At 33.9% G+C, this 27,043-nt stretch overlaps 3 protein-coding genes across 3 annotated transcripts; all 3 read right to left on the bottom strand.

The window, feature by feature from the left end:
- Nucleotides 1-167: 167 nt before the first annotated feature.
- Nucleotides 168-2,430, bottom strand: LOC106055359 (battenin-like). Its single transcript, XM_013211579.2, has one exon. The coding sequence runs from the start codon at nt 1,602-1,604 to the stop codon at nt 270-272; it is 1,335 nt and encodes a 444-aa protein (XP_013067033.2). The 5' UTR covers nt 1,605-2,430; the 3' UTR covers nt 168-269.
- A 1,106-nt stretch (nt 2,431-3,536) lies between these two features.
- LOC106055360 (battenin-like) lies at nt 3,537-8,257 on the bottom strand. Its single transcript, XM_013211580.2, has one exon. It carries the CDS (start codon nt 7,409-7,411, stop codon nt 6,110-6,112), a length of 1,302 nt encoding a protein of 433 aa, XP_013067034.1. The 5' UTR covers nt 7,412-8,257; the 3' UTR covers nt 3,537-6,109.
- A 4,056-nt stretch (nt 8,258-12,313) lies between these two features.
- LOC106055357 (dynein regulatory complex subunit 7-like) lies at nt 12,314-24,882 on the bottom strand. The gene is made up of 17 exons (XM_013211576.2): nt 24,643-24,882; nt 24,272-24,449; nt 23,693-23,818; nt 22,739-22,933; nt 22,013-22,171; nt 21,708-21,926; nt 21,454-21,573; nt 21,247-21,322; nt 21,035-21,163; nt 20,766-20,894; nt 17,759-17,991; nt 16,046-16,261; nt 15,462-15,572; nt 15,058-15,168; nt 14,760-14,954; nt 14,485-14,624; nt 12,314-13,329 (listed from the first exon to the last, which is right to left on the bottom strand). The coding sequence occupies exons 1-17, from the start codon at nt 24,855-24,857 to the stop codon at nt 13,248-13,250; spliced, it is 2,634 nt and encodes an 877-aa protein (XP_013067030.2). The 5' UTR covers nt 24,858-24,882; the 3' UTR covers nt 12,314-13,247.
- Nucleotides 24,883-27,043: the final 2,161 nt, after the last annotated feature.

Below are 27,043 nucleotides of genomic sequence, written 5' to 3'. Positions count from 1 at the left end.
AAAAAAAAAAGTATTTTTTATATTATTACTTATTATTTATATGCCAGTGCAGTGTGTCTTAGATTTTATGCTGAAAATACTATTAAAACTAATACTAAAACTTAAGGTTTGATTTCATTCAATTTATGTCATGAAAACAATACAAGAAATTTAAAAAAAAATTATAGCCAGGTCTTCTATGAGTTTTATTGTTGGTTTAGATGTCATTTTGTTTATTGTTTTGTTTGTAAAAAAAACAACAACCTTGGTTTATAAATCCAAACAATAAACTACATAGTAAGTTTCAAGCCACAAATTGCATTGTGGGATGGAATCGCTGCTGCCCCAGCTGCTGATATCCCAAAAGAATCAGCCATGGCAACAATGGCTATACTATATTCTTTGTTCTCTGGAGGGATGTCATTGGTGATTCTAAAGAAAGTGTTCACATAGGCGGCACCACCAAGAAGCCCTTCCCACAGCACAATAACAAACACAATCCATATGTTGGGAATAAATCTGTAAAATACTTGACACAGTAACAAAATCATGTTGGCAAACTGTAACACAGGTAGAATCCAAAGTTTCCTTATGTGAAGTAGGTTAACAGATGACCTTGAGATGAACACACCAATTTGGTAGTCCACTTGGTACCATCTGTACTGTTCACTTTTAGACAGCCATTGTCCATTAAAGTACAGCAACTCATGCAAGCCTTGGTTGATGAAATATTCTCCAAAGTATACTAAAATCAAAGGAACCATATATTTCAACAGGTTGGGAATAAGTTTAAACTTGTCTTTCAGAGTTAGTTTTTTCTTTAAGGTTACATCTTTTTTCTCTTTTACGTCGATTTTGTCATTAACTTTGCTGCTTATCATCTCAATATCATTATCTTCTTTCAACTCTGGCCGTGTTAAGATAATGAAATAAGCCACTATCATAAGAACAGGAATTGTAACCATTATCAGCAAAGAATTTCTGGGTGAGAGTCCAGCACTTGTAAAGCCAGCATACACCAGAGAGCCAAATATTCCTGCTCCACCTGTTCCAGAAGACCACATAGAAACAACATTCCTGTTGTAAAAAGTGGTGAGGCTCAGAAAGGCCAACTCACCTAGTCCAGCACTGATGCTGGCAAACACAACGCCTAAAATACTCAACCACATCTCATGGGCTAGTGCGACCATCAAGAAACTCCCAAGTGCAAAGGCTGACACTAACGTTATCTTCACATTGTAAGGAATTCTTTCCAGGAAGAAAGGAAAGGTGAGCTTCACTGCCAGTGTAGGCAAGATGTCTGCCAGTAAAATGGCACCTGTGCTGACCTTATTACACTCCAGGTAAGTGATATTAGAATCATCAGAATGTACATCTAAAGGTGAAGATAAATTCTTGCTACTTGAAAAGTTGTTGGCTTGCTCTGTTAGATTTCTGAATGAAGTTTCTTCTTCTTTAAGAATATCATGAGCAGCACTAAGCATCACTACATACGCAAAATTATTGCACAAACCAAACAACCAAAAGGCTACCAGGTTCCTGTAGTGAGCTAACTTTTCTTTACTTGTTGAAGCAGCAACAGTTTCTTTAGAATCCAAACTCAGTTCTCCATGTTTAAAAACCATTCTTTAACTAATGAGTTATACTAATAAGCTTACAATTGATGGCTAGACTGCATTGTGCGTACAGTCTGTTGAATTTTGTCAAATAAAACTGATCTGCTAAATAGAAAAGAGCCCAAAGTTCAAGAATCCACAAAGAACTGATAGCCACATTCCATAAGTGAACTAAGAGATGGCTTTAAGCTGATAACAAAAAAGTGATTAATATGAATAATACTTATGAAACTAGTGTGACATTCAATCCACTTGAAGACACTTAATGTGATCTTTAATAAACTAAGTTTATATCTGACAAGTCCCAACAGACCTTTTCAATGGATGAACTCATTTGTTTAACGCTATCATATGAGAGTTGATCTTATCAGTCATAGTTTGTTTAAACTTGACATATTCACAATAATGTTGTCATAAAGCACCACAATTAAACTTTCAACTTTTCAACATTAAATTAATTTTAACCATTTCCATACAGATTATAAGAAGCCTTGTCACACACACACACAAATCAAAAGAAACATGCATGACTAGATGTATTTAAATTCAAGGACATGTTTCTCTAATGTGTCAGAATGTAGAAGCATTGAAAAGTGCTACCAACTATTTTTATTACAATCTGTTAGATGTCTGTTCAAAGTAATGTATTATTTTAGTACATGTATTTTCCTTTGGATATACATTTTCTAGCATCATTTACATCTTCACTTGACCTCTAAGCTTTTAATAAGCACATGGACTCACAGAAGCCCTTGCACAAACTTCTGCAAGACAGCAAGAGATGGCGGTGTAGGAAGTTGTAAAACAGTAGTACCCAGGCACTGAGTTGACACCCCCCCCCCCAAACCCCTTTTCTCTCATGCAAAGGAAGTTAAACCACACACAAAAAAAAAAGTTAAAAATGCATTGGATTATGTTTTGATAAATCAAGAAACAATCAAAATATAAAAATACTTTTTAAAAAAAAAACAAAGCTTAGCTAAGGGAAATAACTTCACACTTACAACTATATCTCACTATAATGTAGAAACTATTTCCCTTTTTAAAATTTCAAGCAAAGTAATTACTTATCAAAAATCAATTGACTTATTGGTTAATTTTTAATTGATTCATGAACTATACATGCCAAGAGTTGCGATGACATGGAGGCCAATATGAGGAAAGCGCACAGGGTCGTCCTTGTATAACTTGGCGCCACACCTTCATGGAGAACCTCAGGACAGTAGACACCAGGTGGGAGGAGGACTCAGACATTGCCAGCGACAGATCTTTGTGGAGACAGCTTGCCGCTCAAAGTGCCGAATGACGCAGGAGGACCTAAGTCTAAGTAAGTAAGTCATGTTTTGTTAGGTACACAATAAATAATTGTTTAAAATTTCAACTTGATCCGAGAATGGGTGTGAGAAAAATAATGTGTACAATTATCTAAGGGAACAAAATATCACATACATATTTAGCCATATCTGTGAATACTGAAGCATTAATTTCCCTTGTTGGTATCAAATAAAATAATTAATTACCATTAATTGATTAATTTTTTTTTATTGATTCATGAATTGTCTTTGTCAATAAATAATTGTGTGAAGTTTCAACTTGATCCAACAATGGATGTGGTAGAAATAATGTATTCAAAACTTTTTACCAGACAGACAGACTAACAGACAGAGTGAGCTGATAAAGGCTTTGTAAAAATATTTGTAACCTGTATTTATTACATTTTTTTTAAATTTATTCCTTTTTTTTTTAATCTTTAAATCACCTTTTTTTAAAAGATGACTCTTCTATTACACTGGTACTAGCTACATTTGATCAAATATTTGTAATCTACAACAAACAGTTTTATATCAGAATAAAACAACACTTTAACTACAGGATAAAAATCAAAGCTTAATTACAAACACAAGTACTGCCAGAAGAACAGAAAAATGAAGATTTGAAAAATATATTCATCAATGTTTATTAACGCTTACAATCAGGGCCAGATTTACCTCTAGGCAACACAAGCTATAACTTAGAGCCCCTAAGAAATATATATTATCAACAACTTTGTCTAGTAAAATTGTAATGAAACAAAAACTTTGGGACCACCTCCATACTTTCATGTTATTAAAATAAAAGACAAAAATTAAAATATGCAACATACATGAGACTTCAATAAAGTTTATTATTAGATGATCTAAAAGTAGGTGGAGAGTATGTAAAGTAGGGCTACACATCAGCTATATTCTTTTTATTATAACTATTGGCCATACTTGATCTTAAAAGATTTTTTTAGGCTCACTCAAGGACAATGTTAAAAGTAAAAAAAAACAAAAAAAGGTGTCAGTGATTTGAAAAAAAAGAAAGGTGTCAGTGATTTGAAAAAAAAGAAAGGTGTCAGTGATTTGAAAAAAAAAAAGGTGTCAGTGATTTGAAAAAAAAGAAAGGTGTCAGTGATTTGAAAAAAAAAAAAGGTGTCAGTGATTTGAAAAAAAAAAGCATAAAGATACATTTCAAGAAATCAATATCCAAAGAGACATATGCTAAAATGTTTGTCAAAGAGTATGAGGCAGACTTCAAGGTTGTGTAAATTTTGATGAAAAACAATTTAAACTCCAGTGTTTACAAATTTGAAGGGCTTTTGTATTATTGTTAGCAATAAAAGTTAATTATGAACATAAAAAATAAGTTAGTAAATATAATCATAGTTATATTTTGAAATAAATGTTATTATTTACTGTCCATCTACTTTTGGAACACCCTGTATATTATAAATAATGTTTCTGTGAAGAAAAAAACATTCTGGAAGGTCATCAAATATTAATAATATTTCTAATATTTCTTATCTTATCTTATATGATACAGACGTTACTTTAAAAAAGAAGATGATTATGTCCTACGCGTCATGCATTTAGTCAGGAATATTTTAAATTAAATGCAGCGAAATCAAATACATCAAATACTTTATCTATTTCAGTTTTCTTTTTAGTCAATTTAAAATTTATTTTTTTTTATTTTAAACATTTAAACTGCTCAAAATACTCATAGTCATGGTCTCACTGTAAGTAAAATAATTTTTTTTAAATTAGGGGATGTACAATTGCTGATACCAATACTTTAAAAGACATTTCAACATCTTAAAATATTTCCAAGAGATTTAATAGTTCTAGCTGTTTAGGTAAATGTTTAGATACAATGAACAAAATCAGATTGATGACATTTCAAATTACAATTCTGCCATCAACATCTAGATGTCAGTATACAAATCTGTTTAATACACATAGTACCAGTATGAATGTCAAAGTTGATAATGGATATAATTTTAGTAACATGAAAAAAAAAGGTAGAGTGTCTGGGCAAAACTCCACATCTTATGCTTTATCTAATGGAAAGGTTTTTATAAGAAAAAGTTTACAAATAGAACTAAGTAGATTAAAAGAGAAAAAAGCAAGCCTTTTGTTTTGAGTCCACAATGTGATAGGTTTAGTTCATAGAAACATTAATGGGAACCATTTTTGTTTTCTCTGTCAGACTTACAAACATTTCTTATCAAGGGCCCAGACAAACACCTTGACTAGATAATGACCCATTGAAAGAGAAACATCACTGCTAAAATATGCGGACACACAATTTTGTGTTCCAGTTCTTTTCAAAACTCAAGATTCTATTTTCTTTCATTCCTCTCCTACAATTAGGTTAACGAATGGAAAGATAATTTAAGAAATGTGATGAACTAACAGACAATTAGAAGAAAAAAAATATTTAAATATTCATGATGTTGTACTTCCATTTGTGTAGCTGAGAGGCATTAACCACTTGGCTACCCATCTAGGGGGCTAGAGTTCAAAACCTGAGTTGAACTGAGTTGTGTTTGCTGAGCGCCTAAAGGAAGTGCAGAAACCTTTTTCCTAGATACAAATCCCTCCCGACAGGTCCACAAAAGACATTGTCCTATAGCGCACAGAGCATACTGTAAGCATTAAAGATGTGCTACACTAATTTAAAAAATAATAATAATAGATAAAGCAAACAACTTTTTGAGCACAAAGAATACTTAGTCTAATATTTTATACATAGATACTAACAGCTGACATTATCCTTCAAACAGGTTTCCAATTTTAATGCTTCATTAAAATACAAATGATGACAAAAAAAAGTACAGAAGGTAAACACCGATAGTGTTTAAAAATAAAGCAGATCAACTTTTTTCTTTTTAATCAAAAAGAAGTTTACAAGCAAATACAACACCCTTGAACAGCAGTTAAGCAAGCATTTTATGAACACTACCTTGCACTATTATGAGCATGTGATCATCACAAAGCTAATACGAGCATCAGCCACATTATTATTATTAAATATTGTAGTCAGTCTTAAAAGAACCAATATCTCCATAAACACATGTGATAAATAAAGAAAGTGTATATATATATAATAATATTATACTTTTTTTTTCCTTACGAATCAGTCATAATAGTATAATGATGATCATCTTGTAAAAAATTGACAATAATTTTTTTTTGTTTTCCTTAAATCATCTACATTGTTATTTGTAAATTGCAAATGGCATTATGTGAAGGAATAGCGACTGCCCCTGCCACAGCAATACCTATTGAGTCTCCTAAAGCAGTGACTCCAATACAATATTCTTTCTTTTCTGCTGGTATTTCATTGGTGAGTCTAAAGAAAGTGTTCACATAGGCGGCACCACCAAGAAGCCCTTCCCACAGCACAATGACAAACACAATCCATATGTTGGGAATAAATCTGTAAAATACTTGACACAGTAACAAAATCAAGTTAGCAAACTGTAACACGGGTAGAATCCAAAGCTTCTTGATGTGAATCAGATTAACAGATGACCTTGAGATGAACACACCGATTTGGTAGTCCACCTGGTACCATCTGTACTGTTCACTTTTAGACAGCCATTGTCCATTAAAGTACAGTAACTCATGGAGGCCCTGATTGATGAAATATTCTCCAAAGTAAACAAGTGTTAATGGAATCATGTATTTAAATAAAGCTGGAATGAGCAGAAGTTTTTGCTTGATAGTGAGTGAATATGTTTTACGATCATCTTCCTCCAGCAATAAAGAAGAGTCATCAACTATTTTTGTCTTTCTCTGCGGCTTAGTGAGTACAAAAAAATAAGATATCATCATAAGAACTGGAACCACTATCATTATTAGCAAGGAGGTCCTTGGTGAAAGTCCAGCACTAGTAAAGCCAGCATACACTAAAGCGCCAAATACTCCGGCACCCCCAGTCCCTGATGACCACATAGAAACAACATTTCTATTATAGAATGTAGTCAAGCCTAAGAATGTGATTTCCCCGAGGCCAGCTCCAATACTAGCACATACAACGCCAATTATACTTAGCCAAATTTCATGTGCAAGTGCAACGATTAGAAAACTACTCAGAGCAAATCCAGAAATAACCGTTATCTTAACACTGTAGGGTATTTTTTCTAAGAATAATGGAAATGTAAGCTTCACTATCAGTGTTGGTAATATATCAGCCAATAAAATAGCTCCAGTGCTAACTTCGTTACATTCCAAATAGGTTTTATTTGAAGCAATGGGAGCCTCTGTCGTGGTTTGAGAACTTGTATTAGTGGTAGGATTCTTTTCCTCTTTCAAAATATCATGGGCAGCACTCAACATTACTACATATGCAAAGTTGTTACACAGACCAAAAATCCAAAATGCTGACAGATTCCTCCAATAAGCTCTTTTATATTTTTTACCTAAAATGGCTTCCATGTTGTCCTGTGAATCTGATTCTTCAGGCTCAGACTCAGAGGGTACGTTGCTTGTGTCCATATTGTGTATCATATGTTACAGTAAGAATGAAAGTCAAAAAAATATAAATAATATAATTAGATCTATATTTACTCAGAACCTGAAAGAGTGAAACATTAAGACTAAGTCCTAAGAATCAGTTGATTGAGTTGATTGCAGAGCTCAGTCTGAGAGAAGAGACTCTCACTCTCAGTCACTCGATCGTGACTCTCACTCTGTCTCTGTCACTCACTCTCAGTCTCAGTCATCTCATTCAGTCTCAGAATCAGATTGATAGTATCAGTGACTGAGTCAGAGTATTAGTGACTAAGTGAGAGATTCAGCTACATCTACATCTAGAATAAGTCTAGATCTAAATCTAGATGTATGTAGGTAGGGATCTAGAATCTGTAGATATAGAATCTAGTCTCACCATAGTTCCACAACTGGTAAACAAAATAATCGGCCATTTTCAATAACAAAGTCATGTGATAACAGGAAGAAAAAAAAAACTAAGCTCAGTACCATCATCATATGTTCATTTCTAAAAATAAATTACCTCATTTAAAAAAATATTATTAATAAGGCTTGTCTTCGAGTCCAAAGATTAATGAGGAATGCAGTAGACTTATGACTATGTCCCGCGGCTAAGCAGCTACAACTGTGAACTACATATTTTGCCACATCCAGAGCAAGCATATAACCAGCGGATTTTCTTTTCTTCTTATTTTATCTTATATGATACAGAGGTTACTTCAAAAAAGAAGATGATTACGTGCGTCTAAGCGTCATGCATTTAGTCATGCATATTAACCAATGACCTAAACTCCGCCAAGTCACTGGTTTTCCTTTTGGTCTCAAGTGTGTATCCCGGGGCCTTTGTGAGTGACCTACATATATATGCAGCTGTCTCAACTTAAGGTGCTACCTCATAAACAGCAATATAGGCATAATTAAAGTAAAGAAACTTAGAGCTTGAACTACTTGGAGTCTCAATTCCACTGAGGGACTCACCGAAAAACTTAGAGAACCACTGATTTATAAGATCATTTTTTAATCAATGAAAATACTTTGATTAACGACATCACTAAAATTTATATCGTAGGAATCTAGGAAAATTTAAAATTGACAAAACAATCATTAAACTTTTTTATACAGCTACCACAATCATATCAGTGCATGCGGTCTTCGCCATCGTGTCAGGGTGGGATATGTCAGCTCGTTGACTTCGGGGTAGACATAAGTTCCTCGAACTCCCAGGTTCCCCACCTCTACAGTTTAAACCCAAGCAAATAATATCGGCATCGACTGGCTAACACTGAATACAGGTTTTCAATTGAACATTTAGTGAACACAACAATTGTTCAACGATAACGATCAGTTAACTTGTATTCGTTCACAACAAAATCGTAAGTTTATAAATTTAATAAGCAAATGAAATGTTATGATATAATGATGAACGAATAATAGATCTAATAGCATTTACAAGTCAAATATAATTTAAACATGTTACTCAAATAACATATATAATTATAGCACACCTTAATTCTCAATGTCACCATTGATCAGGGCCCGGAAAGCCCACAACCTAAACCATGGAGGCAACAACCAGACCATACAATGATTATCAGGCTTGGCTCCAACGGAGTCCCAAGCCTGCGTCCCCAATACTGGGGAGGAAAACACCAAAGAACGCAACTCAGCAAAGTCAGCACAACCCCAACAAAGGCAAAAACGTAATGACAACAAGGCGCACCGTTAGGAACAGAAACTCACGAAACCTTATATATGGTGCTCAGAAGAAATTACCAAGCAAGATGCGCACGACAGTCTGCTGGTATGGTACGTGTAGTAGTATTATAGTATCCTTCAAAGACATAGGCTAAAGGCATCAACTAAAACAGAAGCGGCCTTAGGGGTTGGCGAGTAAGGCAACAGACCCCTCTCTACTAAATCGCCTCTGACTATAGACTAATTTTTTTTAAACATTAAACTCAGCTACAACCATTTCTTGAAGAACTATAGATGTAGATCTATTTGATGAATGATGTCTTTCCAAAACATGTAAAATAATTAGAAGTCTATTTACTCATTTGCATCCACTAAGCCTATACATGCAATTACACCAGGCTCAGTTTCATCGTCTGAACGGAGCAGTGGTCGGCTCTCTCCATAAAGGCTAGAACAGAAAGATTTTAAAACTCCTCTCTATTCCACTTTCAGTCAGACTAATTTAATGTAGGCCTATATATAATATATTCCAGCATGTAGACTCTGTACCAAGCGTTTTCCTGCATTCCGAGATTCATAAATTCATTCTCCTGGCGTCTACAGCGCACAACTATAATTGTTCTCTTTGTTTATCATGAAAGATGCCTTTCCAAAACACTGACGATTCTTAAAGATAACCTGCACCCATTAGGCCCTAAACCACTTTTACAGAAGATCTGAACGAAGAGGTCGTCTTCTTTCCATTAGAACTAAAACAGAAAGATTTAGAAACTCCTTCATCGCACTTTCGGTCAGAGTGTTACAGGATCATGTCATCGTCAAGTACATAGAAGTCTTATTTATAAAGCGCTGGTTATGAGTGTGTATGTGTTTTCGTGTGTGAATGTTGTTCGTATTTGCATCTATATTGTTATTGTACAGTAGTTACGTTTAGGTTGTCAATTGTAGTCAAAGTGAATTTCCATTTGATTGGATCAGTAAATATTATCTTATCTTATCTTGTTTAAAGAGTGCATGCCTTAAAAAATTTACGGTAAGAAGACCAATAGGCTACTGACAGAAACATTCCATGCACTAAAATACGTGCGTTCATGATGGGTTAAATCGTTGTGGTAGCATTCGCATGCTTAAGCGTCATCTTGTTTCAGACCTGTTTTGCAGTAGCCAACACATGGAGTTTATCTTTTGCTCAAAAAAAAAAAAAAAACGCTCGAAAAAAATAATTCTTCAGATTGTAGGCTACTTTGTGGATAATTGGATTTCAATTACTCAATTAAGAGTCTATTTTTCTCTTTCCATTCCATTCCATTCTATTGCTTTGATCAAATATGCCACATTAACATTATTACGCCAAACACGAACAGATTTTATTTCTGTACACTTGTTCAGGAACAATGGCGAAGGGACATATCCCTTAGTCTGGTAAACTGTTGGGGCACCACACATGATCTGTCGACCGCCTTCTTCTTTCTTCTGAATGTTTTGCCTAAAATCTTACAATTTCTTTCGTTCATTCTTGTATATTGTCTTCAGATATCGTTTTCTTTGTCTATCTCTTCTTCTTTTTCCTGGTACTGTTCCCTGAAGGAAGGTCTGCGAGTTCTGAGGACCTTGTCATATGGCCATACAGTTATAGTTTCCGTCATCGTGAAGCCCAGTTACCATTGGGATCCTGTTTCTAATCTCTTCGTTTGTGATGCGGTCTTTGTATGCGATGCCAAGGATCCTTCTATAGCATCTCAATTCTATTGCTTTCTATTTCTGCAGTGAGTCTCCAAGATTCGCAAGCATATTAAATGCCTATCAGAATGTGACCATGACCAAGGAGCGCACCAGTCTGATTTTAGTGTCGAGGACTTTGCCTTTGTCTTTCCAGATTATTTTGAGTTTTGCAAGTGTTGCTTTACATTTTTAATGTCTCCCAGAGTGCCCCATGCCAGACTCTGTCGAAAGCTTTCTTGAAATCAATAAAGACATGAAAAAGATTCTGTTGATGTTAAAGGTAATATTCTCTCAGACTATCCTGATGTTTAGAATTAGTTCCATTGTGCTGCGACCTTGTTTTAACTCTGCTTGCTCTTAAAATTCTGATTAACTTTGCTATCTTTTTAAGAAGGCTTAATATAATTTTAAAAAGACTTTGTTGGGATGGCTTATGAGGTTGATGGTGCGCTAGTTGCAAGTTACCCTTTTTTGATGGTCGTTGTGCTGGCCACATGTCGCCCTGCTCGTTATCCGTTAGCCAAAGAAACAGATGATGTTAACATCATCAGCCCTATTCTTCTTCTTCTTGAAGCTGTCAGGTAGAGTAAGTGAACAAGAGCTCCCTTTCACCGGCCTGAATGAGAACAGTGTATGGACCCTGCCATTTTCCTTTTCTATACCAGGCTAACCGTGCAGGACACGCCATTTATGTGACGGACCCTTGAGGAACGGCGCCTAGATTGTGACAAGGTTGTGGGAGCTTTTTTACAACTCCGCACAGTGCAATGAGGATGCTCTCGCACCCCCACGAGAGTCTTGTTTTGCTACCCTTTAACCTAATCGTTTCCTCCTACGATCGTTTCCACCCTGGCGCAACTATAAGGCAGGGTAGCATGCCCGGGTCATCAGCCTTATAGATCGCAAGGTCTGAAAGGAAATGTTTCATATCTTCTGTTTTAGACACAGAAACGCACTTATAAGTGTTGCGCATTATTGCACCTCAAGAAATGGAATAATGATGCGAAAGATATCACATTCTATGACTAGTTCTATTACTTGAAATCATTTTCAGGATAGAAATTAACTCCTTTATTTCTATATTCAAGGCTGTGCTTGTAAAATTTGCCACATATAGAAGTCCTTTTGAAAAACAATATTGAACAAAAGAGAGTAGACTTTCCATTGACTTAGTATCAAAGCATTCTTCTAACACAGTACAATCTGAAGATAATACTCTACGTGTATAGTTATGTGAATGATGAACCACAACATAAAGTCTCCTTCTATAATAAATATAATTTTTAACATAGTAGTAATGACATGTTTTATACATTTAATTGAAAGCATTTTTTGTCCTCCTATGTAAGGCTTTGTCCTCCTTTCTGTCCTCTTTTGGGCAAGCAGAATGTCTGGTAATCCTATGATAAGGTTGAGAGATTTTTTTCTATGAATATACGTGTTAAGGTGGGTTTTTTTTTCCTTAGCAGTAATATGGTATTTAAAAAACACAACACATAGGCATATAAAGCACCTTTTTTTTTAAATGGATTTCTTTTTCATTACAAATATAATAGAAAATTGCAACAAAATGTAAAAAAAAAAAGTTTTGCTGATGAATAGTTTCTTCTAATACCTTGATACAATATCCTTAAGCTGAATGTTTTAAATTGAAATTATATGAAAACTTAGTTATTGGATTTATTCTAAAACAAATACATAATGGTGAAGTTGCTTAATACATGTAGGCTTTTTTTTTTCTAAATGTGTAATTAGGTTTAACTGTGCCAAGCCACAGCTGAAAGGAGTCAACGGTCTCTAATGCAATGTCTTCGATTCAAAATATTAATTATGATATTTCACATGAACATGCACCCAGTTGTGACCTGCATATTTTGCCACATCTAATGCAGACAAGCAATTTTCCACCAGGGGGGTCTAATTAAGTATTCTTTTCTCATCTACGCCTATCTTTGGTAAGGTAAAGATGTACATTTTAGCACAGATAAAAAAACAACTAATCGCACAGATTTATTATTGTTAGTATAGATCTATTACAAATTTACATACATGACTGATCCAAACTAATTGATTGAAGTACATTTAATATAAGCTTTTTTTTTTTTTTTAAGAAATTTTGTTTTTATTTTCTTGTTCTTGTTATTATATTAAATATGTCCTTCTTTTTTAAAGTGTACCCTTATAACAAACTGTCATAATCAGATCATGTTTTAGAAAACTATTCACAAAGTCTTACAATCTCTGTCATAACAAATTTTATATTGAAGTTCAAAACAAAATATTTTTTAGTATCACATAGCTGGCAACATAATTTTACATAGATATCACAACTTAGGACATATCCAAATGCACTCAAAAATATATTCATATAAATAAAATACAACAACTTTTAATATACAGGCAAACTTTAAAAAAATTCTATTTGTATATATCTCTTTTAAAAATGCTCTGATAGTCGTGGATCATTGCGTAGTTTCTGCTCTAAAGCCATGTACTTATGAGGTGCCATTTCTTTATGTCTGAAAAGACAAATATAAATGTTAGTTTTTAAAATGCAGTCTTTATAACACACCTGAGCATGCAGATATGCAATTAGTATAACTGAACAAACTAAGTTATATCTTATCTTATAAATTACAGATGTTCCTACTTAACAGATAATTATGTCCTAAGAGATAATTACATCCTATATTGTGTCCTTAGATCATTTTATATTCCTTTCAGACCTTGCAATCTATATGGCAGATGATGTAAAGATAATCTGTTTCTATAGCCTTTATGGTTTACAAGGGTGTCACGTGGCCAGCACAATAACCAACCGCCTTTACTTTCCCCAACTAATGTCAAGTATCCATTTGAGTTGGATAAACACAGTGGTGCCCTAAAAATTCTGATATTAAAATTCCCATTCTTCACTGGGATTCAAACTCAAAACCCCTCAGTTCAGAAGCAAAGGGCTTTGCCACTCAGCCACTTCTTAGGGTAAACTGAGCGAAATTTGCAGTTTATTCATTTTTCTATTTTCGGTTGAATAAATCACTTCAAAGCAATATCCAAAACACTAATGTTACAATTTTTATTTATGGTTGGTTACTTTACTTACTCACTTACATGTTATTGCAAAAAAAAAAAGAAATTGATTGTACATGCAATTTTTCAGAAGCTATTACTGTAAAATGATTTTAAAAAATTATATCTCGATAAATTTGGTTTAAATTGAAGATAATCTTCTACAAAACAAAATTGGAAGGGGGGTGTTAGTCATAAGCAGGAAGTAGTAGGCCTACTCATATTGAACAATAAAAATATAGTCTTTGCAGTTTAAACTTGCCTGCAATAATTAACATAATTAATTATGTTAGGTAAAACATAAAAGATACAATGGACCTCATTCACCAATCGTAAACAAACAACATTTAGCCACGTGGTGCTCTATCTCTTCTATACAATTTACGATCTCATGTTTAATTCATGATGGTTGTCACGTGACAGTTTTTTCCATTGTTTTATCAATAAGATCACGTGACTAAATGTTGTTTGTTTACGATTGGTGAATGAGGTCCATTAGCAAAAGGACATCAAATGTGTTGTGATGCAAGTCCAACAGATTATTGGTCAGTTGATGGGTGGTGACCTGATGAATCTACATATAACAAAACTTTTAATAAACAAACCTGTTAAGTCTGGATTCAAGAATGTTTATCCTAAACATGGTTTCACTGCAATAATTAAGATAATCTTCTTCATCAGCTTTTGACATGGATACTTGGTTTTGTTGGTACCATGCTTGTTTTTTTTGTAGTTCTTGTGTTTCCTGAGATTTAAAAAAAAGTTTGTAGCATACATTAAAGAATATCTTTGAATCTATATAAAAAAAATATTTAGCACATTTTATGAAAATATTAAAATGTAATGACATATACAATGTGTTCTTTTTGAAAAAAATTACCTTTTCAAATCTAGACTGAATAAGATTTGCTTTATCAATCAACCTCTGCTTCAAGTCTCCTAAGCAATCTTCTTTTAGCTTAATAGCCTGGTTTTTGGTAATTTTCTCTGGGTCTCCAATATGTGCCAGAAAAGGTGCAAGATAATCTATCTCCATATCTTGTTTGCGTTTCCTTTCCAACTTTTGTTTTTCTTCCTATAAAGAATGAAATAAATCAGTTACAATTATAGTGTAATATACAAAAACCTTTCTTGAACATTTGCTGTTTAGCCTAATTAATTTGTTATAAGCAGCTAACCAAATCTCTTCTATGTTTCTTGGCTTTTTCATTTCTTTCTGTATCATAAACTGAAATCTCAAGTTGAGGCTTGGCTTCTTCTTTTAGGCGACTGGCTAGAATTTCTTTGACCTGTTCAAAACAGAATAATAGGTTAGAAAATTACAAATACAATTAATTATATGATGAGAACCTACTTAATTTATAGCTAAATTAGCCTAATTAAAAGTGTTTTTAAATAAAAAAAAGGGGGGGGGGGAGGAAAGAAGGAAAAGGGAGGTAACCAAAGATGAGAGAGTGGTAAACTAAAGAGTAATAAACTCTTAATAATAATACAATACATACAATAAAGAAATATTGTTTAAAAACGTGTGCTCTAAATCTGAAGCATATATAAACAATCCAATAGTTTTTTTAATTCTCACCTCTTCTTCTGATTCTCTAACAGCGTCTCGGCAAGACTCCTCTATCTTTAGAAGTAAAAGTAAAGTCTGGTAAAGTTCTACTTGCTTCACATTCTCAGACTTTGGGTCAGCCTGAACAAAAAAAAAGAAAACATAATAAGCAAACAGATCTTCTTAAAACAATATTTGAAAAGTTTTATTTTCACCTAGACATAATAAGTTAGTTAGTACAGACAATTTCCCTGTTTGTGTTGATGTGGGGGTAAGTGAGGCCAACAAATCAACTATCCACCTTTCCTTTCCCCCCAAATAAGTTATGTTCTGGAAGAGTTGCTGAAACTTTTAAAATCCTGATTTACAAATCCAAGCTTTATTGTGAAGTAAATCTGTCTTAGAAGTCCAAGCCTTTAGTGTGGAGTAGATCTGTCTTAGAAACTTATAGTCCTATATCATTCAGTCACAATGCCACTCAAGTTTTTAAGATATAAATACAAAAAACTTTGATGGTATTGAGTTTCACATTTTAAAAAAATTATGAATTTTATTTGTAATTGTATTATCTGAGGAAAAGTAGTTTTAATTAAGGAAAAAAAAACACTAGATACTTGAAATGTTGAATGCATATCTTGCGACCATGCAAGTATGGCTCCCTTTTCTTCCCAGTTTTGTGGCTTAATAAACTCTCTGAATGATGAAGCTATGTGTCTGTTTTCAGTGTGGTATGTGATTTGAATTTTATCTTCTGCTACCAGGAACACCAGTTTTCTGATATCTGCATTAGCAGGCTTTTCTGGGTTAGGGTGAAATTTCATGATCATTTTCTGTTGATAAAAACAAAAGATTTTTTTACAAAATTTTGATGATGCAAACAGTAAGTAAAGATAGCTGACAAAAGTGTTTAGTTGTGTTGGGGGGAACATCTAAAAATATTTACAGAGATGGCAAGAACACAGAAAGCATAAGCCTTTCCTCCATTTCATATTCTATAGATATTAATGGTGTCTTCAAGAGGTAGGGGTTTGTTAGGCTTGAAATTTAAACTTCACTGCCTTGTGGCTGAATCCAAACAGTCAAGCCCGAGGAAAATTCAGGAGCTAAAAAGCCACAGAAAGCTGCATAGCACAAAATGCTACATTCTGGCAGATCATACAATGCTGCTGATCCCAAACTGCATCAGTTTAGCTGGGTTTTTTTTTAAACAGCTTCAGGAATAGGAAGGAATTAGTGTGTGGGCAACAATATTAGGACAGTTCATTAAAAGCCCCAAACCAGCTTCAAATCCACTAGAGAATGAGATTAGTAAAAGTGGCCCTATGAATGAAGGACTCCAACGTTATTGGTGTTATGCTATTACTGTTTTACACACATTGCTAGATGAGTGTCCAGGTGGGTGGTCAAATAAGATTTTTTTATATATAAAAAGGTGTAAATTTAGGTAATATTAAATAGAATAGAGTAATTCAAATATAGAATTGTGTACTATAGTTAGTGAAATAGGGAGGTGACAAAAAGAATTATGATGCTTCAGAATAGAAGCACATAACTAAAATAATTGTAGGCTTTTAGCATTAAAAGAAACATCATGATTGTAAAGATATTGAAGTGACTGCAGTTTTAGAGTAAAAAAACAATATTTACTGACTATGATAATCATCCCTACTTTGTAAATAAACTCAGTATAAATGGTTTTATTAAGTATATTATTATATCTACTTTTATCTGATGTGTTAACTTTGCATATAAAATATGGCAATACTTATCAAGTAATTTAAGTCAGTAATTTTTACAACAAACATAGCCAACAGAAGAGCACATCTGAGAACATATGTCAAATTTGTGCATCTTAAAGCAAAATTTTTTTCTAAAAAGTCTTATAGCAAAGAAATATGATTGATAAAATTAGTTAAGAGGCAAAATTAATCAATTACAAATGCTAGATTTAACAGTCCATCTTGTCAGGATAGGCTTTTTAGAGTGATAACATGAGTTCTCCATTTATTTTAGTAAAGGACAAAGTGGGAGCAAGATCTGCAACAAATGCCATATGGAAGCTAAATCGATGTCATTGCAGTTATAAGTATGTGACTTACAATAGCTTTTTCTATACTTTTATCAAAATGACAGATAGCATAATTTTTTTTTTTAGTTTAAAGTTGTTTAACATCCCTAAATAATAAGTCATTTTCAAATAAACTTATTTTGAAAAGCTCATTAGTTTAATATTATGAAAGATGGTGAATGATAAAGAAGAATTAAAAGTTTTTAAATGAGTCCTATATAGCCTACCAAGAACTGAAACATAGTTTAGGTATACATACAAGAATAGGTCTTGGGTTTGGTTCACTGATTTCATCTTGAGGTCCAAGTTTTTTGCTTTTTTTCCCAAACTCAACATGTCTGTAGAATAAGAAATCTTCCCGTCCTTTAAAATGTTCTGTCATGGATAGAGGTTTCTCTTCCCTCTTGACTAGGCCATCATGTCTTGCTTCATCATAAAAGATCATAGTGCGTTCATTTTCAGGTTCTGTGGCATTGGCATGGTAGTTGTGCTCTGTAAATTAATGATAATTTGAAAGGCATCAAATTTTTACAACGTAATGGATAATTTAAAAATAACTGCAGAGAAAATATAATTTATAATAATAATAATAATAATAATCTTTATTATCCGTAAGGAAATTTGTCTTACAATTTGTGCATTACACCAAACAAAAAACATTATAACTATAAGAAACCAAAGTGTACATTCACACCAGACTCACTCATAATTTACATGTGACAAAGTTTATACCAGATTGTTCTTATTTAATGATTTGATTGCCAGGGGAACAAAAGAGTGTTTGTGTCTGTTTGTCTTTGCTATCGGTGTCTTGTATCTCTTTTGTGATGGTAAAATCACAAAATCCTGACACAAAGGGTGATTCTTTATTTCGAGGATCTTGTTAGCTTTTTTATAGATGTTTGTCTCAAACAACTGCCCAAATGGGGTTTCTTTTTTGCCAATGATTTTGCCAGCAGCAATTAGGATTCTATTAAGTTTATTTTTATTTTTAATGCTCAGATTGCCATACCAGGCAGTGATATTGAAACTTAAAATATTGCAGATGTGAGCGTGATAAAACATAGCCAAGGCCTTTTCGCTAACATTAAACGAGGACAGTTTTCTTAGTAGTCGTAATCTTTGCTGCCCTTTTTTGCTGATATAATCAGTATTTGCAGTAAAATTTAGTTTATTGTCTAGGATAGTACCAAGGTATTTAAAGGTTTGCACAATTTCAATAGTCTCTCCAGCTACAGAAACAATATCATTTTCCTTCTTGTCCCTACGAAAATCGATTATCATTTCTTTGGTTTTTTTTACATTTAATAATAAAAAATTATCTTTACAGTATTCCTCAATGTGTTCTAATTCTTTGAAATACTCATTTACGTCTGAGCTCTCTGAGAGCAGGGCAAGAAGAGCCGCATCATCAGCGAATTTTGTGAAGGAGCAACAAGAACTATCGGATTGAAAATCATTGGTGTACAAAATGAACCACAATGGCGATGTCACAGCCCCCTGGGGCGCCCCTGTGTTAACTATGCGTTCATTAGATATAACATTGTTTACCCTAACCCTCTGAGCTCTCTGGGTCAAAAATTCATTAGCCCATAGTATTATGTATGGACTAATCTGCAACGCTTTCATCTTTTCAATGAGTAAATGAAGTTGTATAGTGTTAAAAGCTGATGAGAAATCCATAAAGAGCAATCTTACATAAGTGTTCGGTAAGTCCAGATGTTTGTAGACACAGTTTAAAATATTTAGGATGGCATCGTCTACACCTTTACCCTTTTGGTAAGCAAATTGTAAAGGGTCTAACTTATTACAAAGATCATTCAGAAGAAACATTTTAACCAATTTTTCTAAACATTTAGACACAATGGAAGTAAGTGAAACAGGTCTATAGTCATTCATTTCCTTCGGTTTGGAAACCTTTGGCACAGGTACAATTATAGATGACTTCCACACAGGTGGTATCTCATGGTTTAGTAATGAAGTAGAAAAAATATCTTGGAAAGGTTCAGCTAGTTGTTCAGCACATTCTTTTAAGATTCGCCCTTTTATTCCATCAGGCCCACCAGCTTTCATTGGGTTGACGTTTTTGAAAATGTTACAAACTTGCTCTTTAGTAATCGCTAATTCTAAGCAGTTGTTAACATTGACATCCTCAAGGGCTTTGAGTCTTAGATAATTAAAATCTTTCGTGTCGAAGCGACAATAGAAATCATTTAACTCGTTGGCCAATGTTTTTTCGTCTCTTGTAGCAAGATTATTTTTAAATTTGACTTGTGCTCCTGCCATTTTGTTCATGATGCCCCACGCCTGTCTCATGTCACTTGTATTAATTGAGTCTTCCAGCTTGGTGCGGTAGTTTCTCCTCCCTTCCTCAAGAACGACGTTGAGATTTCGTTGAGCAATTTTCCTTGTCTGTCCATCGCCACTCATAAATGCTCTTTTCTTTTTGATTATTTCCCGTTTTATTTTTGCAGTGACCCATGGTTTATAGTTGGGGTATATCTTGATGCTCTTAGTGCTGACACACATGTTTTCACAGAATTTGATGTAATTTGTCACTGCTTCGACCCATTCTTCCAGATTTGAAGTGGTCTCTTTGAACAAATTCCAGTCAGTGCAGTCTAGACATCCCTGTAGTTTGAGAATATTGTCTTGTGTCCATTCTTGTACGTTTTTTTGAATGATTTTTCCTTCTTTAAGTTTTGTACGGTAAGTAGGCAGCAGTTGTATTGTTTTGTGGTCCGATGATCCTAGTGGTGGCTTTTCACGAGATGTGAATGCTCCTTTGATGTTACAATAACATAAGTCCAGAGTTCTGTTTTCTCTTGTCGGACATGAAATGTGTTGATAGAAGGTGGGTAGGTCAACCTTCAAGGTGCATTTATTAAAATCACCCAGTATAACTACTGGTGCGTCCGGTGACCTTGTCTGAAACTCATGCACTACGTCAGCGATTATTGCAGCTGCAACTTCCGTTTTGGCTGTAGGCGGAACATAAACCAGGACTATGTAAATAACCCCAAAGTCTGGTGGCAAATAAAAAGGTCTCAATGAAAGCGCCAGTAGTTCTAGATCCGGACAGCACATTCTCTTTTTAACCGTGTAGTTGGTAATGAAAGCACAAATTGCATGTCGCCACAGTGCAGCGCCATTTTGAAAAAAAAAAAAAATCTACCTTTTAGTAGATTTGATCTTCCTGGTTCATGATAATTTTAAATGCATCACATATTTACTGCAGTGAAAATATAATTTATAATAAATTTTACCTTTTAATTGTTTTGGTCTTCCTGGGTGAAAATGTTCAGTAACCATGCCAGTTAAGTAATTATGAACTCTTATAGAAAGTTTGTCTATACGATGATCAAAATACTCCTTCAACATGATAAGTTCAGTCACTGTAGATAAAAAAAAAGCTAAAAATAAATATGGACTTAAAAAATAATTAAATTAGTGCAATAGTTTCATGTCAGTGCATGTATTAAATTATTTTTTCAATATATGTCAAAACTTATCAATGTACTTTTTTTTTACTTACATTCTTTATTATTATAAATAGATAACTTGGAAACTAAACCGTCATCTCGCAAGTAGTGTGCAAATTTGTCTAGCTTGGCTCTTTTATACAGTTTTGTTTTCTCCCCTTTAGGACAACGCATTTCAAAATCTGAAAAGAAAGGGTTTTTTTTTGTTGTTGTTTTGTAATGTAGATGGAAAACTAAAGAAAGAAAATCACCAAATGTAATTTACCCTGATGGGAAATGTGCAGTGGTTCAACCCAAGAGGGTGGCATATCCAAATGATTTTCAACTTCCTCTTCTTTTTCCTGAAAATGTTTTGAAATTATTGTAACTACGGAAGTAATACATTGAAACTTTAAACAGTAGTAATAATTATAAAGCAATTAATTTCAATAAAGAAAGCTAAAAAAGTTGAAGGGCACAAAAAATGTATAACCTCGTCATCATCCAAATTGTCTAAATCTTCCTCGGCTTCAGGTATAAGTAACTGTGGTTTGTCTAATCCAGGAAATATGTACTCCCATAAAGTACAGTCACCAAGATCATAACTTAATTTCTAGACAAAAAACAAACAAACTAAAATTAGCTTTAATTTTATTTTTTTTATTAAAAAAGAAAGTTAATTTGTATAACCTTTGTTCAATTTGGTAGATTAAAGTATAACATAAAAAGATACAAAACAATACTCACAGCCACCCCATCAGAACAATCCTGCATGCAAACCCAGTAATTTAAATGATTCCATATGGACTCAATCCCTAAGTAAGCTCCACTATTGACAGGGTGAGATAAGCCTGTAAATGGTTCTATAAAAAAATGCTCAGGTACTTCACGTTTGCCTGACAGAACCAGGACCCAAGAATGAATGCGTAAACCAAAAAGAGGATCAGGTGGAGGTTTCTCTAGCTCCTGAAATAAAAAAAGTGTTGATCTTTAAAGTACTTTTATAAGCCTTTTCAATAATACCATTTTTAAATCTTTCAAATTACACTTACAGCTAATCTTTGCTCCTCCTCTGCTTTTTTTCTGTTTGCTTCCTCTTTGATTTCATCTTGTTTTCTGACCTCCATTTTAAGTTCAAATTTACTGCGCAAATCTTTAGGAGGTTTGACTGTGTATTTTTTAATTTGTTTTTTCTTTTCTTGTTCTTTTATCTGAAATATGAAAGAATTTTCCTATAATTAATTATTTAGTTAATTAAATTAATATAATTAAATTATTTATAGAAGCCACAGAGGAAAAAAAATTCTAGTTAAACATAGGACTTCAACAATTATTTTTGAATTTGTAATAAATATAATGTGTATTAATTATATGATTCTTTAATCCTGTAAGGTTGTGATTGCCGAATGGATATAAACACTCCACAACTATAAAATGCTTCTGATTCAGTGCATTAATACCCTCTAACAACCAATACAATTTGGGCTCAGATATTGGGTCCAGCAGAACTGTTATCACAGACAGGATAAAGAACAAAAGTGAGCAACCAGTAATTAAGCTTTTGGCAGGAGGGGCTCATTAGCCTTGGTTGTCTACCCACCTAGCAGAAGGAAATCTCTGAATTCAAACCTCTGCAGCCAAACCTTCTAAACTTGAGAAATGCTTCGAGTCAACTCTAAGGAAAAATCAGGAGCAGATGACCCTTAGGTAGCTTTCAGCACACAGTGCTAAACTAACAAAAAAAATGTATAAAGGAGTAACAAATTTTTAAGACCTACTTCTTCTTTTTTTCTAAGTAGTGGGCAAGTTTCTCTCAGCTCATCTGCCAAACAAGTATCTTTGTTAGCATAGCCACTAACAACATATGCATCATACCCAGCACCAATTAGTAAAGAACAAAGTAAGGTGCTGTACTCAAAACAATTTCCCTTTTGCTGACGCAAAACTGTTGCTGGTGAAATCAGTTGCTGTGGCTGAAATAATTCATAGAGATTTGACAATCCCAAAAAATAACAATAATAATTCAAACCTAAGATGGATGTGAAAATCCCAAGCATAGTCTTACAAGTATATTAGTTATAATTTAAATACTACATTTACTGGTTTATTCATATGATTATGTTCAAGATCTATGAGTACAATGGCTGAGTGGTTAAGTGCTTGGCTTCTGAACCTGGGGTCCTGGATTCAAATCTCTGTGAGGACTGGGATTTTGAATTTTGAGATTTTTAGGGCGCCCCTGAATCCACCCAACTCTAATTGGTACCTGACATTAGTTGGGGAAAGTAAAGTCAGTTTGTTGTTGTGCTAGCCACATGACATTCGTGGGCCTAAGAAACAGATGACCTTTGACCTTAACATCATCTGCCGTATAGATCACAAGGTCTGAAAGGGGAACTTTACTTTTTTTTATGTTTAAGATCTAATAATATAATACAAATATAATATAATGAAAGATGATTCAGTTTAAATAGATCAAGAGTAATTGAATCCTAGCATAATGAATGCTTTCAATAATGGATCAGGCTAGTTATTTTGGGAACCGCTCTCATGTTAATATATATTTTGTAATCAACAGAAGAAATAAAATTTAACAGAATCTTTGGTTAATGAATATGTTATATGATCAGTGAATATACAGCACTGTAAATATATCAGCAGTTTTTTGTAAATTAAACGTTTACTCATTTCAGGCAAGCACAAAGCTTACAGCTCTCTAGCATTATCTTTACCAGCTCAAAGGGTGGCTCCAATGTCTCAAAATTCAAGTAATCAGCAACAAATTCTGCCGCTCCATCCCAGTTGTAAAGTTCTTTGAATGGCAGCTGACTTGGACGGATAGTTGTGCAAACAAATTTCTTTATAGAGACAAAAAGTTTTCATTAGATTTTGAATAATGAACAAGCATTGATTTTTTATTTTTATTCTGGGATAAATATGAATGCAATCATTGGTTTAATTTAATGAATGTGTCAATGTTTAAGTCTCAGGCTATTGTGCAAAAAAAAATGCACAATTAAATCTCTTGACCAACCTTTTCTTAAATTATTATTTATTTATAATAAGGAAACACAAGGCAAGTTTTTCTTTAAAATTTTTTTTTAACTAAAATAGTGTTGTACTAAAGGTTAGATGGTGTAGTAGGCTGCTACTGGTATGCTGTACCTTGCTAGTCTACTGCTACTGGTATGCTGTACCTAGCTAGTCTACTGCTACTGGTATGCTGTACCTTGCTAGTCTACTGCTACTGGTATGCTGTACCTTGCTAGTCTACTGATACTATAGTTAGCTAAATGTTAAAGGTGTCTTACCTCAACATTGCATTCATTGACAGGACTGAGAAATAATGGCTTCCTATCCCTATAAAGATGTACATACTGCCTTCGAAAGCTCTCAGCATACTGTAAAATTACCAATTCTTTTGGTAGGTTGTCTTTATATGATGTGGGGAATAGATCAGGGTCAAAAATTTCAATAGATTTCTTCTTCCTGTTTTGTTTTTCAAATAAAAAAAATTGATTATTAAGATAATGAATCATAAGGAATTTTGAGGGGGGGGGGGGTATGCAGATGAAAGTTGAGACAATGTCAAGAGTAAATAGGTCCGTGCAGAGATGACTACCTTATCAAGTTATTGTTATTCTCCTAAGCCCTAAGCCTAAAGCATAAAAATATAACTTACTGTAATTTAGTTTTAGGTTCTGTAACTTGTATTTTTTCCAATTCGACTTTTAACATATCTGCATCCTCAGTTAATTCTTCATCTTCGTTCACATCTTTTTCTGAAGATTCACCGTCATCATTGTCGGCATCTTCCACATCATCATCGTTTATTTCTACCTCTTTATTTTCTGTTTCGCCCTCGGTGGGACTCGATTCATGATTTTCGTCTTCCATTTTTTTTTTTTTTGAAAAACAAAGTGATCGCAGCACTTCCATATTAAACAAATCCGCCGCTATAGCAACAGTATAAATATAGTGCTCAGTATTATTGTTTCTAACTTGATCTATAAATTTGCCAAGAAAAAAGGATCTAATGTATAAAAGAAAAAATTTAAAACTCCGCCTTTTAAATGATCCTGATATATTATTAACATTTTTGTTGGCTTTCAATAATACATATTACTGCGCACACAAGAAAAGTTACAATGCGAAAGCTTTATGTGACTAATGAAATTGTTCGATCATTTCACTAATTTGATTTTGAATGATATTATTAACCGTATTGATTAAGCCATGATTGAGCTTTCAGTTTTATTACCGTTTTATTCAAAGGTTTTCATAACTAAATTTCTGCATCTGAGTAATGAGTTTTTAAACGAATTCTTAATTTTGATATCAAGAAGCATTCATCTTCCTTCACCCTTACCTATTCCTTAATTAGTATGTTGGAGAGGCCTACAGATCCATACTTATTATAGGCCTAGTCTGTCCACCGTCTTTCCTGCCTTTCAATGACAGGCCCGTCCATTCATTGATGTTGTTCTTCTATTCCATGATAGGCCTATTGTTCTCAGTAGTAGGGTATATAGACCTTGCAAGGATTCAGCACATGCTTTTATTTCATGATACATTTGTGTAAGCCCGATTTAGGTCTAACATTAAAAAATATTTCATTAAATCACATTTACTGCAATTTTCAAAATCCAAACATTTTCAATTCTTTATCCTAGAATTATATAATAGGCCTATGACTTCCTTCGGCCGACTTAGTTCGCAATTGTATGAGCTTTCTTTGACTCATCTTTTTCTTTGACCCATACACATAAATCAGCTCTGCAAGTGCACAGACTAGGTTAGAGCCGACAATAGTTGACAACAGTCAATAAAAAAGCCACTGTAGTTGTGAAATTCAATCCCTTGACTACTGCAATGCCGTGCTATCAGGTATACCTGCTGACAAAATCGTGAAGTTGCAGTGAATTCAGAACAACGCTGTATATAGGCCCCCTATTTGAAAAAACAAGTACGTGTTTCTGCTACTGCTCTACTCGTACACTCCGTTAGTTTGCAGTGTAGGCCTATATTCTTTCCAGCTTGTTCAAAGTTAAACGTAACTTTCATTTGATGGCTAAATGCCTCTTGTTTAACTTAGTAGGTTCCACTGTAGTGCTTGCCTACTCGTTACACTGTATAAGAACAAAGGTGACAGAAGCGACTGCAACAATTACAGGGGAATATCCCTCCTAAGTAGGCCCTATTGTAGGCAAAGTCTTTGCTCGAGTGATACTTCCCAGGCTACAAAAATTCGCTGATCGGGTCTATCCGGAATCACAATACGGCTTTCGCTCAGGGAGATCCACGATTGACATGATTTTCTCCATCCACCAACTTCAGGAAAAGTGCAGAGAACAAATGATGCCTTTGTATATTGCGTTCATTGACCTTACAAAGACCTTCGATCTAGTCAGCAGAGATGGCCTCTTTAAAATTGTACAGATAATAGGCTGTCCACCCAAGCTACTAAATGTAATCGTCTTTCCACCAAAATATGATGGGTAGTGCAATTCAACGGTGCCAGCTCTGAAAGTTTCAGTATAAACAGCGGAGTTAAACAAGGATGTGTCCTGGCCCCAACCCTCTCTGGAATACTATTTTCACTGCTAATCCACAACGCGTTTGACAAATCCACCGAAGGCATCTATCTCCATTCCAGATTTGATGGCAAACTTCTAAATATTGCCAGACTGAAGGCCAAATCTAAAATCAGAACCACCCTCGTAAGAGATATGCTATTCGCGGAACTTCAGTCACTAATGTCCCGCTTCTCTCAGGCCTGTAAAGAATATGCCTTAACTATTAGCACTTAAAACTATTCAACAGACTCAATGGTCTCATTTAATATTTTACTATCTTAGTTGTTTTGTTGTGCAAGTTATGTCCCTTCTACAAAGATTACTTTTTTTTTTTTATACTATTACAAACATGTCCTAGTAGCTAAACAGCAACAAACATTAAATAAAACCTTTGTTATAGCAAGCATAAACTTTACTTTTATATTTAATAAAAAATATTGTTTTTATCATTTACACTATATTACAATTTTTTATTTAACATACAATTTTAATTTCCTTTTTTTTTTA

Source organism: Biomphalaria glabrata, chromosome 3 (genome assembly GCF_947242115.1).
Source record: "Biomphalaria glabrata chromosome 3, xgBioGlab47.1, whole genome shotgun sequence".
NCBI classification, from domain to species: Eukaryota; Metazoa; Mollusca; class Gastropoda; family Planorbidae; genus Biomphalaria; species Biomphalaria glabrata.
The sequence above is the reverse complement of the archived record's forward strand: the minus strand, read 5'-3'. Positions and strand labels throughout refer to the sequence as shown.